This window comes from Chanos chanos, chromosome 13 (assembly GCF_902362185.1).
Source record: "Chanos chanos chromosome 13, fChaCha1.1, whole genome shotgun sequence".
Taxonomy (NCBI): domain Eukaryota; kingdom Metazoa; phylum Chordata; class Actinopteri; order Gonorynchiformes; family Chanidae; genus Chanos; species Chanos chanos.
The window spans coordinates 3865001-3877500 of record NC_044507.1 but is presented as its reverse complement, the minus strand read 5'-3'; the positions used below and the strand labels follow the sequence as shown (position 1 = coordinate 3877500).

At 49.5% G+C, this 12500-nt stretch overlaps 1 protein-coding gene across 1 annotated transcript in view; it reads left to right on the top strand.

Moving 5' to 3' along the window:
- The window catches only part of syt7a (synaptotagmin VIIa), a 71612-nt gene that overhangs the window by 29188 nt on the left and 29924 nt on the right, over positions 1–12500 (top strand). Inside the window, exons 3-4 of the mRNA XM_030790491.1 lie at positions 856–935; positions 8926–9093. Of these exons, the coding sequence (XP_030646351.1) occupies positions 856–935; positions 8926–9093 (248 nt within the window). The remainder of the gene's footprint in view (positions 1–855; positions 936–8925; positions 9094–12500) is intronic.

Genomic DNA, 12500 nt, shown 5'->3' with positions numbered 1-12500 from the left:
AGCGTTCTGTGTGTTTTTGAAAGAACCGTCCTAGCACTTGTTACCGGAGCCGCGGCGTCTGGCGTTTGGCGTCTGATAGAAAGCGGAGCCTGATAACATACAGACACAACCTAAGATACTCCAGCCTCAAGTGACCTCAGTTTACAGATCCGCTCATGGTTAGGAAAAAAAAGAGAGAAACAAACAAACAGACGCAATATAAAAAGAAAAAGAAGGGGCCTTTAGGCTGCTGTGTAGAGGTCACTTCATGTGGCCGGTCTCCAGCATCCTCTCGACAAACACATGAATAAATATGATGGGAAAATATCGCTTATGAATACAAAATCCCATTACACACAACAAGCTGCACTCAGACCGAAGTGTCAAGTGGCGGTGGCCGAGGAAGAGGATGCCGATGAAGCACGATGGCGACGGGTTTCCTGAGGCGACCGTTAGGACCGACGTCGTCCCGGCGACGCTTGGGAAACGGGGCTAAATTGGCTATTTCCATGTAAATACGCGGTTTGCGCAGATGCTAATTGCAGACGGGCGATGGAGGAGGATGGGTAGATTTGATTTGTGTAATCAGGGGAGCGTCAGGGGGCTTAAAAGGAGGAAGACTCACTCTCAGATAATGGAAGAGACAGGCACAGCAGAGGAGAGAGAGAGAGAGAGAGACAGCGAGAGAGAGAGAGAGAGAGAGGGGCACACACACTCACACCACACTCACACACAGACACACACACACATTCACACACACACACTCACACACACTCACTCTCTAAGGCTATGGCTTTTTTATAAGGCTTAATTAGGAGGCCGGCTTTAACCTTTCTACCTCTCTCTCTCTCTCTCTCTCTCTCTCTCTCTCTCCAGGGAAAAAGGAATAAGCCAGGAGTGGAGGCAGCAGGCACTCCAGACTCGGCGAGAGGGAGAGGAGAGAAAAAAGCCATCAAGTAGGTGGAGGCGAACACTCTCTCTTGTCTCTTTCTTTGTTTTTTTTTTTTTCTCTCTCTCTGTCCCTCTTTCACCCAGACTAATGTACTGCACCTTCTCATTGGGGGTGACCTGTGTGTACTCTTATTTGTGGCAAAGTGAAAGCCCAGTGTCCGTGCACGTTTTATAGCGGTGAGAGTCAGACAGATGGTTCATACGACCGGACTCTTCACCGCTCCGAATGAACAAGAAGCAAGTATTCTGAACGACGCTTCAAGCAAAGACCTCTCACAGAACTTTGACCTGTTAGCATCTTTAGCCTACTGCAGGATATTATGGAGCGGAGTTTGTATGGGGGAAAAACACTTTTACTTTCACGTTTATTTTAGTCGCAATTAGACGAGAGAAAAGAGGTCTGGCTGAGACAGAGTGTGTTGAGTGGAAGTAAAGGCTCAGGGTAAATGTATGTCAGTCAGAAGATCGGTGTGCAGCATGACTAGCCCAGGCTCTTTAACAGATGTGCTGTGTGAGTGTGTGGTGTTGTGGACACGAGAGTGTTTAATAATGGCATAGGCAGTATCAGAGGTATGTAAGCTCTTAGAGGGGCTGAGTGTGTGTGTGTGTGTGTGTGTGTGTTGCTGGACTGGGCTGATTCTGCAGTCTGAAATGTTGCCTCCGAGTGGAGCCTCAGGGAAACGGTTGTGTTATGGTTATGTGCAGCTGTGGCTTTATTCGCCTACGTCTCTCTCTCTCTCTCTCTCTCTCTCTCTCTCTCTCTCTCGCTCTCTCTCTCTCTCTCGAATATATACATAATGTTTGCAGGGCTGCATACAAGCAATACTTGTTATTAGCTGTGGGTGGTCAATAAGAAAAAATGTTATCTAAAAAAAACACGTTATTGCAAACTTGCTGAAATGCTGAAATAGTGGAACACTGATGATCGGATGTTTTTATTTATTTATTTACTTATTTATTTGTTTTTGGATCTCAGAGTCTGAGCAACGACGATCCTCTGTCCTCTTTTGTTTATGTTATTTTTTTATTTGTTTATTTAATTTGTTTTTTAGATGAGGTTTGTGTTTGACTCTCTGTGTTTATGGCATTGCAGTGTGAACGCGTTTAGAGATAATAAACCACTTTCTTTCCCTCCTGGTGGTAAACAGGTTATTTATGGTCATGTGACCAGGACTGAAGCTAATACACCTGTGTTTTACCCTCTCTCTCTTTCTCCTTTTTTTGTCTCTCTCTCTCTCTCTCTCTCTCTCTGTCTCTGTCTGTCTTGCCGTCATGTTTTAACTAACCTGTGTTTTCTGCTCTGCTCTTTGACTCTTCTGCCCTCTGATTGGCTGATGTGTGATAAACTGTTCTAGATCCATGATAATGGGAATGGGAACAAACGTCGCAGCACTGTTTTATAACGTTGGGTTAACAGCCCTTCTGATTCTGCCGTGTGCATCATATCAATGTCTCCTCAACTACCTACAGTGAAACTGCTTTTTCTGACTTTCTCTCCACAGAATCGTGAGTCATGCCTTGTCTTGCTGTTTTCTCTCTCTCTCACTGTCTTTCTGACCTCTGTTCTATTAATAGCTGTAATGAATGTAAAGGGATGTCTGTTTTCCCTCCGCTGCTGTTATTCTATTCTTTCTCTCTCTCTCTCTCTCTGCTGCCTTTTTTCCTCCTTTGACTCATAAACGACAAACTTTCGGTGGTTTTTAACGACCCCCCTCCCACTTCCACCTTCTTCAGTTGCTTCAAACCATTCTGATCTTTAATTATACTAACCACACCCCCTCCGTCATTTAACCAATGGAGGACTCCGAACAGCTTGGCTCCTCCCGCCACCTCAGCCCCGCCTCCAGTCACTGCAGCAACCTCTGGTGGCAGGCAGTAGTGGGCGTTAAGGTGGGCGCGGCTGCCCTGATCCCGGGTGGGGATCCCTTGGTGCTGCGTTCTGGGCTGTGGATGGATGTCTGTGTTGCTCTGACCTGTCTCTCTCTCTATCTGACCTGTCGCAGTGATCTAGACAGAGACTTTTGGAATAACAATGACAACAGCTCAGTTCAGCAGCGCTGGAGTTCCTACCCTCCCAAGGAGTTTGTACTAAACATTTCCCCTTATGCTCCTTATGGAGACCCACGCCTCACACTCAAGTGAGTCTCTGGTTTTTGCTTTTGTTTTTTTGGCTGATAAGAGACCCCCCCCCTCTCCCCCACACCTACCCCCTCACCCAAGCACCCACCACCCACCGCATCCCTAAAGCTTATATATCTTAACCCCCTAAACCCTGAACCCTGAACTTTAACCCTGACACGGCTGTACTGAAGATGAGTGACCTTTTAACCTTTGTGGACAAAAATCTCACTAACTCACCAACCAATCAGAGTTTGTACATCTGAGAGCAGATTTGATAAGGTGGCCAATTCTGTTTTAAAGAGAGTACAGAACAGAGATGTTCTCTCCACACACTCATATGTGAAATGAAAAGGAGAATGAAATGAAAATTCTTGTTGTTGTAAAAATTCTCTGTATCGTAAAACTGAATCTTGTTCTAACCTGTTTATTTGTATATTTTATTGTTGTCTAGTCTGAACATCTGACATTTTCAGTGAGTGAGAAATGAACCAAAGTGGATAAATGGCCTGTGTTTAGATTTTGGATAAACATTATTAAAGACCCAACATAAGGTTACCACATATAAGCTAGTATTTAACTGTTACCACACAGCAGTGTGTAAACACAGCACATAACGGCTCTAATTACTGTCACTTTGGCCAGCGTTTGCCAACCTCAGCACAACAGAAAACAGCAACAGGCTGGGACTCATTTGTTTTGCTGGGTTTCCCACACAGACACACACACACACACACACACACACGAGCGTACAGTGTGTTTCCAACTTTGCTTGTGTTCAGCAATGTAGTGATATGTGCAGTAATTAAGCTTGGCTCACTGAACACCTCAGGGCATCACACAGGATACGTTGACTCTACGTTCTGTGTCTGTCAGGAAAATAAATAAATAAATAAAACCAACAGACAGATAAAAATGTTAATGACACTCATTCCCTACAGCCCTGTCAATCAAAACTTACCCCAACCCCCTCCCCTCCCCTCCCCTAACCCCTCCTGCCATCCACCCACCCCAAACCCATGGGGCCTAACCATGGAGACGGACAACCCTCTCCGTCACCCTCTCACAACACAAACAGGCTAACAAACAACAACAACAACAACAACAACAGCAGAAGCAGCAGCAGCGTCTGTGATCTTTTTTTCCTGCTCTGTGATCCTTCCCTTTCTCTCTCTCCCTCCTTCCTTGCGCTTCGAGGAGGGTTGCTCGTTAGTAGTGAGTGAGTAGTGCAGTGGTAAAACCCTGTTCATCTCGGCTGTGCCCACTCGACGGGCTCACCCCCTGCTGTCTTTTTTTTTTTTTTGCCTTCCCCCGCCCACACGCCACGCCCACACGCCACGCCCACACACCCAGCTTGTGACTCCGTGTGTTCGGGCTGATCTCCTCAGCCTTTCTTTTTTAAATGCGGCTCTCTGCGGAGGTAAACCCTTACCCACTTAATCCAGCCGTGGTTTTCCTTTGATCCTGCACTTGCTAAAGAAAGGGGAATGTTTGACTAGTCCCACCGCGGAGCGGGCGGATTCTAATAACAGCTGTCCGTCAAAACCTCCCGTGAGGGGGAGGGCGGGGGGTTGAGGTGGGAAGCTGGCGAGGTCCCAGACTGCGGAGAAACATCTGGGAGACGACCCCCCAACCCCCCCCCCCCCCTTCTGAGGCTTGATTGGTTGGTGCTGGTGTCTGATTCCCCCATGAAGGACGCTGAGCCATATGCAGCCAGTGGTGTTTACAGAGCCGCAGGAAGAGAGGAAAAGCAGTTGGATTAAAAGGGTGCGGGGTGCAATGTGGACTGAACTCCAGTGAGAGAGCTGGGATGGGCCAGTGAGGGCTACAGATCAAACAAACCTGACAGGGACTGATTCACTCCCAAAAGCCAATCCCTTTCTCTCAAAGCGCCCGTCCAATCAGAAGACCATCAAACTGTCTTTTACACTCTTTAACCTTCAACCAGTATTTATGGCCTTGGCTCCAAGTGAAGGAGGTTACTAAAGAAGACTGTGTGTGTGTGTGTGAGAGAGAGAGAGAGAGAGCACAAGAGTATGTTTTAGATAGAGAGTGAAAGTATGTGTGTGTGTGTGTGTGCATGTGGGTGTGTGTTGGCTTCAGAAAAGTACGGGAAATCAATATCCTGATTTTTAAACAGGAATATCCCATCTTATGCAATATACTATGTCTCAGTGTATTGCATAAGTCTTTCAATTTTGTTTTTTTTTTTTTTTAAATATTTTGTACTTGGTACAGTAGGTCCAAAGTCTGTGTCTCTGTTTTGCACATGCCCACATGCAAGAGTCTGAGAGTGATGACCTGTAAATGAACAGTCGGCCCTGGTTCTGTTTGGATCTCTAGCTCTCCGTCTCATTTCTGTACAACTGGATCGGTGTGGCTGTAATAATGTCAGCTTTGTTTGTGCGGTTGTTATCTGTCGTTGTTGTGGCTGTTAAAATGAAAGTTGAAGAGAGCTGGGCAGTTTGTCTGGATCACTCCGAGCATCCTCAGGTTTCCTAACAGCCTAAGAGAAACAGCACAGAATCCGTCCGCTCATGAACCGACAGTCTTTTTCATCGTCCATACACAGATTGTACACCTCATACTTGCAAAAAAAAAAAAAAAAAGTGAAGGTTTCTTCCCCGTCACCAGGGGGTGCTACCGTGCTTTATCATTATGGATATCATTGCTGTAAACCACAGTGGTGTCCAGCAGTATCACTCGTGTGTTATTCAGTGAGGACGCAGGAACACGTTCGGCTCTCTGTAGCAGGCAGAGCCGGCTGCAGCGTCGCATCAGGATCCTCTGCTCCCAATTAATGGTGACGGGCCCACTGGGGCCCCCTGGTGGCCTGCGTCTGCTCTCCGACACTTTAGCTAATGACCTATGCTAACTTTAGCTCCCCCAGGCTCATCAACCTGCACCTCATTACAGGAAAAGTCACATCAGATTTTCATTTCCACAGCCTTCCTCTTGCCACTGCCAACAATTAAACCTCAGTTTCCAGTCTCCTGGGAGGTTGTTTTTTTTTTTTTTTTTTTTCTTTTTGCCTTCGCCGCCAGTGAAAGGCACCAGTGACGTTTCTTTACGTAAGAACACGTTAGAACTCTACGTGCAGTAACCGAGGGACATTAAAACTTTAGACTGCAGATTTAGAGGTTGAATGGCTGTGTGTTTGGTGTCTCTGTAGATTGCTCCTGCTGTGCACACAATGACCCCTAGTGTTAAGCACACATGCATCTCCGCCACAACAGGCCCTGCAACCCACCCCATAGTGTGTTTTTATTGGGCCAAACACCTGCACATCTGGTGAACTCAGCTTTGATTGGCTCTTTGTTTATCTGAATCGGACATGTTAGCCTGGGAGTCGATTTAAAACCAAACAAATAAAAAAAGAGAAAGACAGAAAAAGTGCTCTCACTTGCATAGCGAACACTGGGGTTAAAAAACAGAAACGACTGTGGTTCCTATGACCCAGAATAAGGGTTTTTTTCTTCCCAAATTCGGTGATGTGGTGTTTCTCTGGCAATGGTGAATACTGAGTGAAATACTGACAAGCTGCCCAGCCTAACCTCTCCACAGGCGAGACTGTGCACCCCCCCCCCCAACCCCACACCCACACCACACCCACACCACACCCACACCACACCCACACCTACTCCACACTACACTACACCCACTCCACATCACACCACACCTACTCCACATCACACCACACCCACCCCACACCCACACCACACCCACACCCACACCACACCCACACCACACCCACACCTACTCCACACTACACTACACCCACTCCACATCACACCACACCCACACCCACACCCACACCCACACCACACCTACTCCACATCACACCACACCCACACCCACACCCACCCCACACTACACCCACTCCACATCACACCACACCCACACCCACACCCACCCCACACTACACCCACTCCACATCCACACCCACACCCACACCCACACCACACTACACCCACACCACACTACACCCACTCCACATCACACCACACCCACTCCACATCAACACCACACCCACACCACACTACACCCACTCCACATCACACCACACCCACACCACACCCACACCACACCCACCCCACACCACACTACACCCACACCACACCCACACCTACTCCACATCACACCACACCCACTCCACATCACACCACACCCACACCACACTACACCCACTCCACATCACACCACACCCACACCACACCCACCCCACACCCACACCACACTACACCCACACCACACTACACCCACTCCACATCACACCACACCCACTCCACACCTACTCCACATCCACACCACACCCACATCAACACCACACACCCACACCCACACCTACTCCACACCCACACCACACCCAACCCCACACCCACACCACACTACACCCACTCCACATCACACCACACCCACCCCACACCCACACTACACCCACACCACACTACACCCACTCCACATCACACCACACCCACACCACACCCACTCCACATCACACCACACCCACACCACACCCAACCCACACCCACACCACACTACACCCACACCACACTACACCCACTCCACATCACACCACACCCACTCCACACCTACTCCACATCCACACCACACCCACATCAACACCACACACCCACACCCACACCTACTCCACACCCACACCACACCCAACCCCACACCCACACCACACTACACCCACTCCACATCACACCACACCCACACCACACCCACCCCACACCCACACCTACTCCACATCCACACCACACCCACACCACACCCACCCCACACTACACCCACTCCACATCACACCACACCCACACCACACCCACCCCACACCACACCCACCCCACACTACACCCACTCCACATCACACCACACCCACACCCACACCACACCCACACCCACACCTACTCCACATCCACACCCACACCCACCCCACATCCACACCACACCCACACCCACACCTACTCCACACCCACACCACATCCACACCACACCCACACCCACACCACACCCACATCCACACCACACCCACACCCACCCCACTCCACACTACACCCACTCCACATCACACCACACCCACACCCACACCACACCCACACCCACGCCCACACCTACTCCACATCCACATCCACACCCACCCCACATCCACACCACACCCACACCCACACCCACACCTACTCCACACCCACACCACACCCACACCCACACCACACCCACACCCACACCCACATCCACACCACACCCACACCACATCAACACCACACCCACACCACACCACACCCACTCCACACCCACACCACACCCACTCCACATCAACACCACACCCACACCACACCCACACCACACCCACTCCACACCCACTCCACATCAACACCACACCCATTCCACACCCACTCCACATCAACAGCCACACCCACTCCACATCAACACCACGCCCACACCACACCCACATCAACACCACACCCACGCCACATCAACACCACACCCACATCCACACCCACACCACACCCACATCCACACCCATTCCAGATCACACAGGCCCTCTCTGGAGGGCCCACTCTAAAACAAAACAAAAGAAAAACTCCAAACACCTACTTGTTTTGTTCTGGCATGATACTAACTTACCTCTCCCCAACCTCCCTCCCCCTGTCACATGCTCCAGTCTACAGAGCATACGAGCTGACCTTTGCTCTACAGAGCATACGAGCTGACCTTTGCTCTACAGAGCTGACCTTTGCTTTGCTTTGCCTAATCTTTCACTCCATGTCCTTTTATCCCCTTTCTTCTGTTTTTTTTTTTTTTTATGTTTTGGGTTTATTTTTTTGGTTTCCCGTCCCCTCCTCTCTCCCCACCTCTCTGGCGTTCCTGCCTCAGCGGCGGGGTGCCAGGGGGGCAGAAGGGGGCGTGGGGGGGTCGCGGGGCGGAGGGGGGGGGTCCGTCTCGCAGCGACAGCGTGAAGAGCATGGTGACCAGTTGCAGCACAGCAGGCAGGTGGCAGACAGTCCAGAGTCACATACAGTCTGGAGGCCTGAAGCCCGACAAGTGAGTCAACACAGAGAGAGAGAGAGAGAGAGAGAGAGAGAGAGAGAGAGAGAGAGAGAGAGAGAGTGATGAAGATGAATGAGAGACAGAGGGGTGAAAAATGTAGGAGGGGAAAGACAGTGAGCGAGGGAACACTGGAATGCACAGAGGGAGGTAAAGAGCGAGGGAGGAGGAGTGATGAGGACGAATGAGAAAAGGAAGGGTGAAGAGGGCATGCGAAAGAGAAACGGAAGTGAGTGACCGCTCAACGAAAAGAGGGATGGATGGATGGAGGGAGGGAGGGAGGGAGGGAGGGAGAGTGAGAGCGGGACAGAGAGCAGGAAAGAGTGACAGAGGAAAAAGGGATGGAAGAGGAAAGGAAAGAGAAGAAGAATGTTGAACAGGAGAGACGATGGGGGGAGAAAAGAGGTGTAAAAAGTTTGAAATGAAAAGATAGAGATAACAGACGACATAAAGACAGAGATAACAGACGACATAAAAGGCATAGAGAGATCTGTTTTAGCTCTGGAGTGTATCAAAGAATAGAGGGATGTGTTTGATGTGAGAGAGAGAGAGAGAGACAGAGGGAGAGAGAGAGAGAGAGAGAAGGGAGTGGAGGAGTGTGCATGTACAGGGTCTGTATGTATTTTTGAAGGACACAGTGAACGGGTGTGACCTCAGGCTTAGTGAGATGGGGTGGGGTGAACGGGTGTGACCTCAGGCTTAGTGAGATGGGGTGGGGTGAACGAGTGTGTATGTTTTTGGATCCTGAGTCTCACATGTGACTGAATGTGATGTAGAAGAGAGATGAGAGTGAGAGAGTTTACATCACTGTAGGTTACGTGTGTGTGTGTGTGTGTGTGTGTGTGTGTGTGTGCGCGCGTGTGTGTGTGTGAAGTGTGTACCTGAATATAAAGTAAGAGAGGGAGAAAAAATGCAGCACGTGTGAGTGTGTTCCTTTACTGGGCCGAGGTTGCAGACCGCTCTGCGAAACTAATAATAGCACGCACGTTACCCCTGACTCACTGTTTTCACTCCTATCTCTCTCTCTCACGCTCACACACACACACGCACACACACACACACACACACACACACACACTGCGTGGTTCGGGGCTTCAGTGCAATACTCTAAACTATTGGTAAACAGAAGAAATGGAGAGAGCTGATCCATAAGACAGAGCAGTGTTCTCTGGAAGGAAAATCTCCAAATGACTCAGCCTGAAGGACCTTAATCATCTTCCCATAACATTACATCACCTGCTGATGTGACAAAAGCCACATTATTCTAATGTTTCTCTCCCCCTGTGCCTGAGCATTCAGTGAGGGACCAACCCAAACTTTGCTTTGACTAAGTGTGTGTGTGTCAGCCTGATTGAGGGTGCTGTGCAGACTTGAGTTTTTTTTTTTTTTCTCGTTATGTTTAGACTTGCGTCAGATGACGTCTCTGCCGTAATGTGTCACACAGACGCTCATTTTATTTAAGCTACTTTCCTTCTCTCTCTCTCTCTCTCGCACCTTCATCTCACACTTTTTCTCTTCTTTTCTCTGTCACATATTCACACCTTTCCACTTCTCTCTACACTTCTTTCTTACCCTTCATCACTCTGTTTCTCTCCCTCTCTCTCTCTCTCTCTCTTTCCACCCTCACCTTGTGCTGTCTATAATTGGATTCTATTTTCAGGCGGCTATATGTGTCTGTCTCCTGTGTTTGTGTCTCACACCCCATTTTCACTGCCTCCCTCTCTCTCCCTCCCATCCTCCCTCTCTCTCTCTCTCCCTCTATCTCCCTCTCTCCCATTCTCCCTCTATCTCTCTCTCTCCCATTCTCCCTCTCTCTCTCTCTCTCTCTCTCTCTCTCCCATCCTCCCTCTCTCTCTCTCTCCCTCTATCTCCCTCTCTCCCATCCTCCCTCTCTCTCTCTCTCCCTCTCTCTCTTTCTCTCCCATTCTTCCTCTATCTCTCTCTCTCTCTCTCTCTCCTATTCTCCCTCTGTCGCTCTCTTTCGCTCTGCCTTCCTCCATATTTCTCTCTATAAATCTCTCCCCTCCTTGATTTGGCTCTGCTGTCCTGTCACGGCTGTGTGTAAGTGGACTGTGACCCTCACTAACTCAACCTGCACATCATCACATCCCTGACAATAGCCTCACAAAAGTCACAAAAAGACGGACGTAGACTCTTTATGCTCTGACACCCAACTAACAGCCAAAAAGGTTTTCTTTTTATTTATTTATTTATTTTTATTCAGGGGAGGTTGTCTTTGCTTACAAAGTCAGCACAGCTTCCATTCAAGAGCCTAAATTATTTGTAGATGGCCAAACACTGTTCAGCAGAAGCAAGCCAAATCTCTGCCCAGTTCTGTTAAAAAGCGAACATGCTGAAATGGAACATCGTTTTGACTATTACGTAAGCCGGTTGTTTTAGAGTCCAGCACAGCAGCCTGGGTGGTTAAACAGGCACACCAGTCACCCAAACAGGACTGAGAGTCGACTACCAAAAAAAGGAGTTTTTTGCTGCAGTGGGGAGAGTTTGACATAGTTTTTACCAAATCTCCCAGAAAGAACTGATACAAAGAAACAAGGGCAATGAGAGGGCTGAATTAGCAATGGGAAGGGAGGGGGAGGCATTTGATTGGTTGTGATGAAGTGAGGCGTAGAAGCCAATTGGCTCTTTAATGATCCCAAGTAGGTGAGGAAGTATTTAACATAAGAGGAAAGGAAAGAGGGAGAGAGAGCAAGACTGGAGGAAACAATACAGAGAGAGAGAGAGAGAAAGAGAGAGAAAGATGAGTCAAAGCAAAGAACAGAGAACAAAGCAGTAAGAAAAGAAAAGGAAAGAGAAGAAAAGAAAAGAAAAGAAAAGATGGGCGTCTCGAAAAAGCCGTCCCCGGCGAGAGCCAGCAGTGGTGGGCGGACGTCGACACACACCCCTCGACACGCGCGCTCGGCACAGTCTCGATCCACTCCGACTCGGACGGGCCGGAAAGGAGTAGCGTCACGGGTCGGCCCGCCCCGGAAACCCGCGCCCGCGCACGGCTCGCAGGCACACGCGCACACACACTCACACACGCACCGCTCACTGTCTGCACCGGGAAGTCTTCCTCGGCCTTGTAACGGACACGCGCTCCTGCAGAGCCATTCGGAGCAGGGGGGGTGCAGCCTCTTCTGCTACCTCTGTTACGCCTGCTACTTCCTCTGCCTGACTCTCCTCTCTTTCTCTCTCCTCGTCCTCCTCTCTCCTTCCTCCCCTCTCGCTCCTCCCTCCGTTTCTGTCTCTTCTCCTCTCTCCCTCCCTCCGCCTGCTGCCTCTCCACCTCCTCCGGATGATTCCGTCACTTCTCTTTCTCTGTCATACCTCTCTTCTCTCTCCTTCTGCCCACATCCCTCCTTCAATCTCTCTTCCTTCTCGTCATCCTCCTTTTCCTCTCC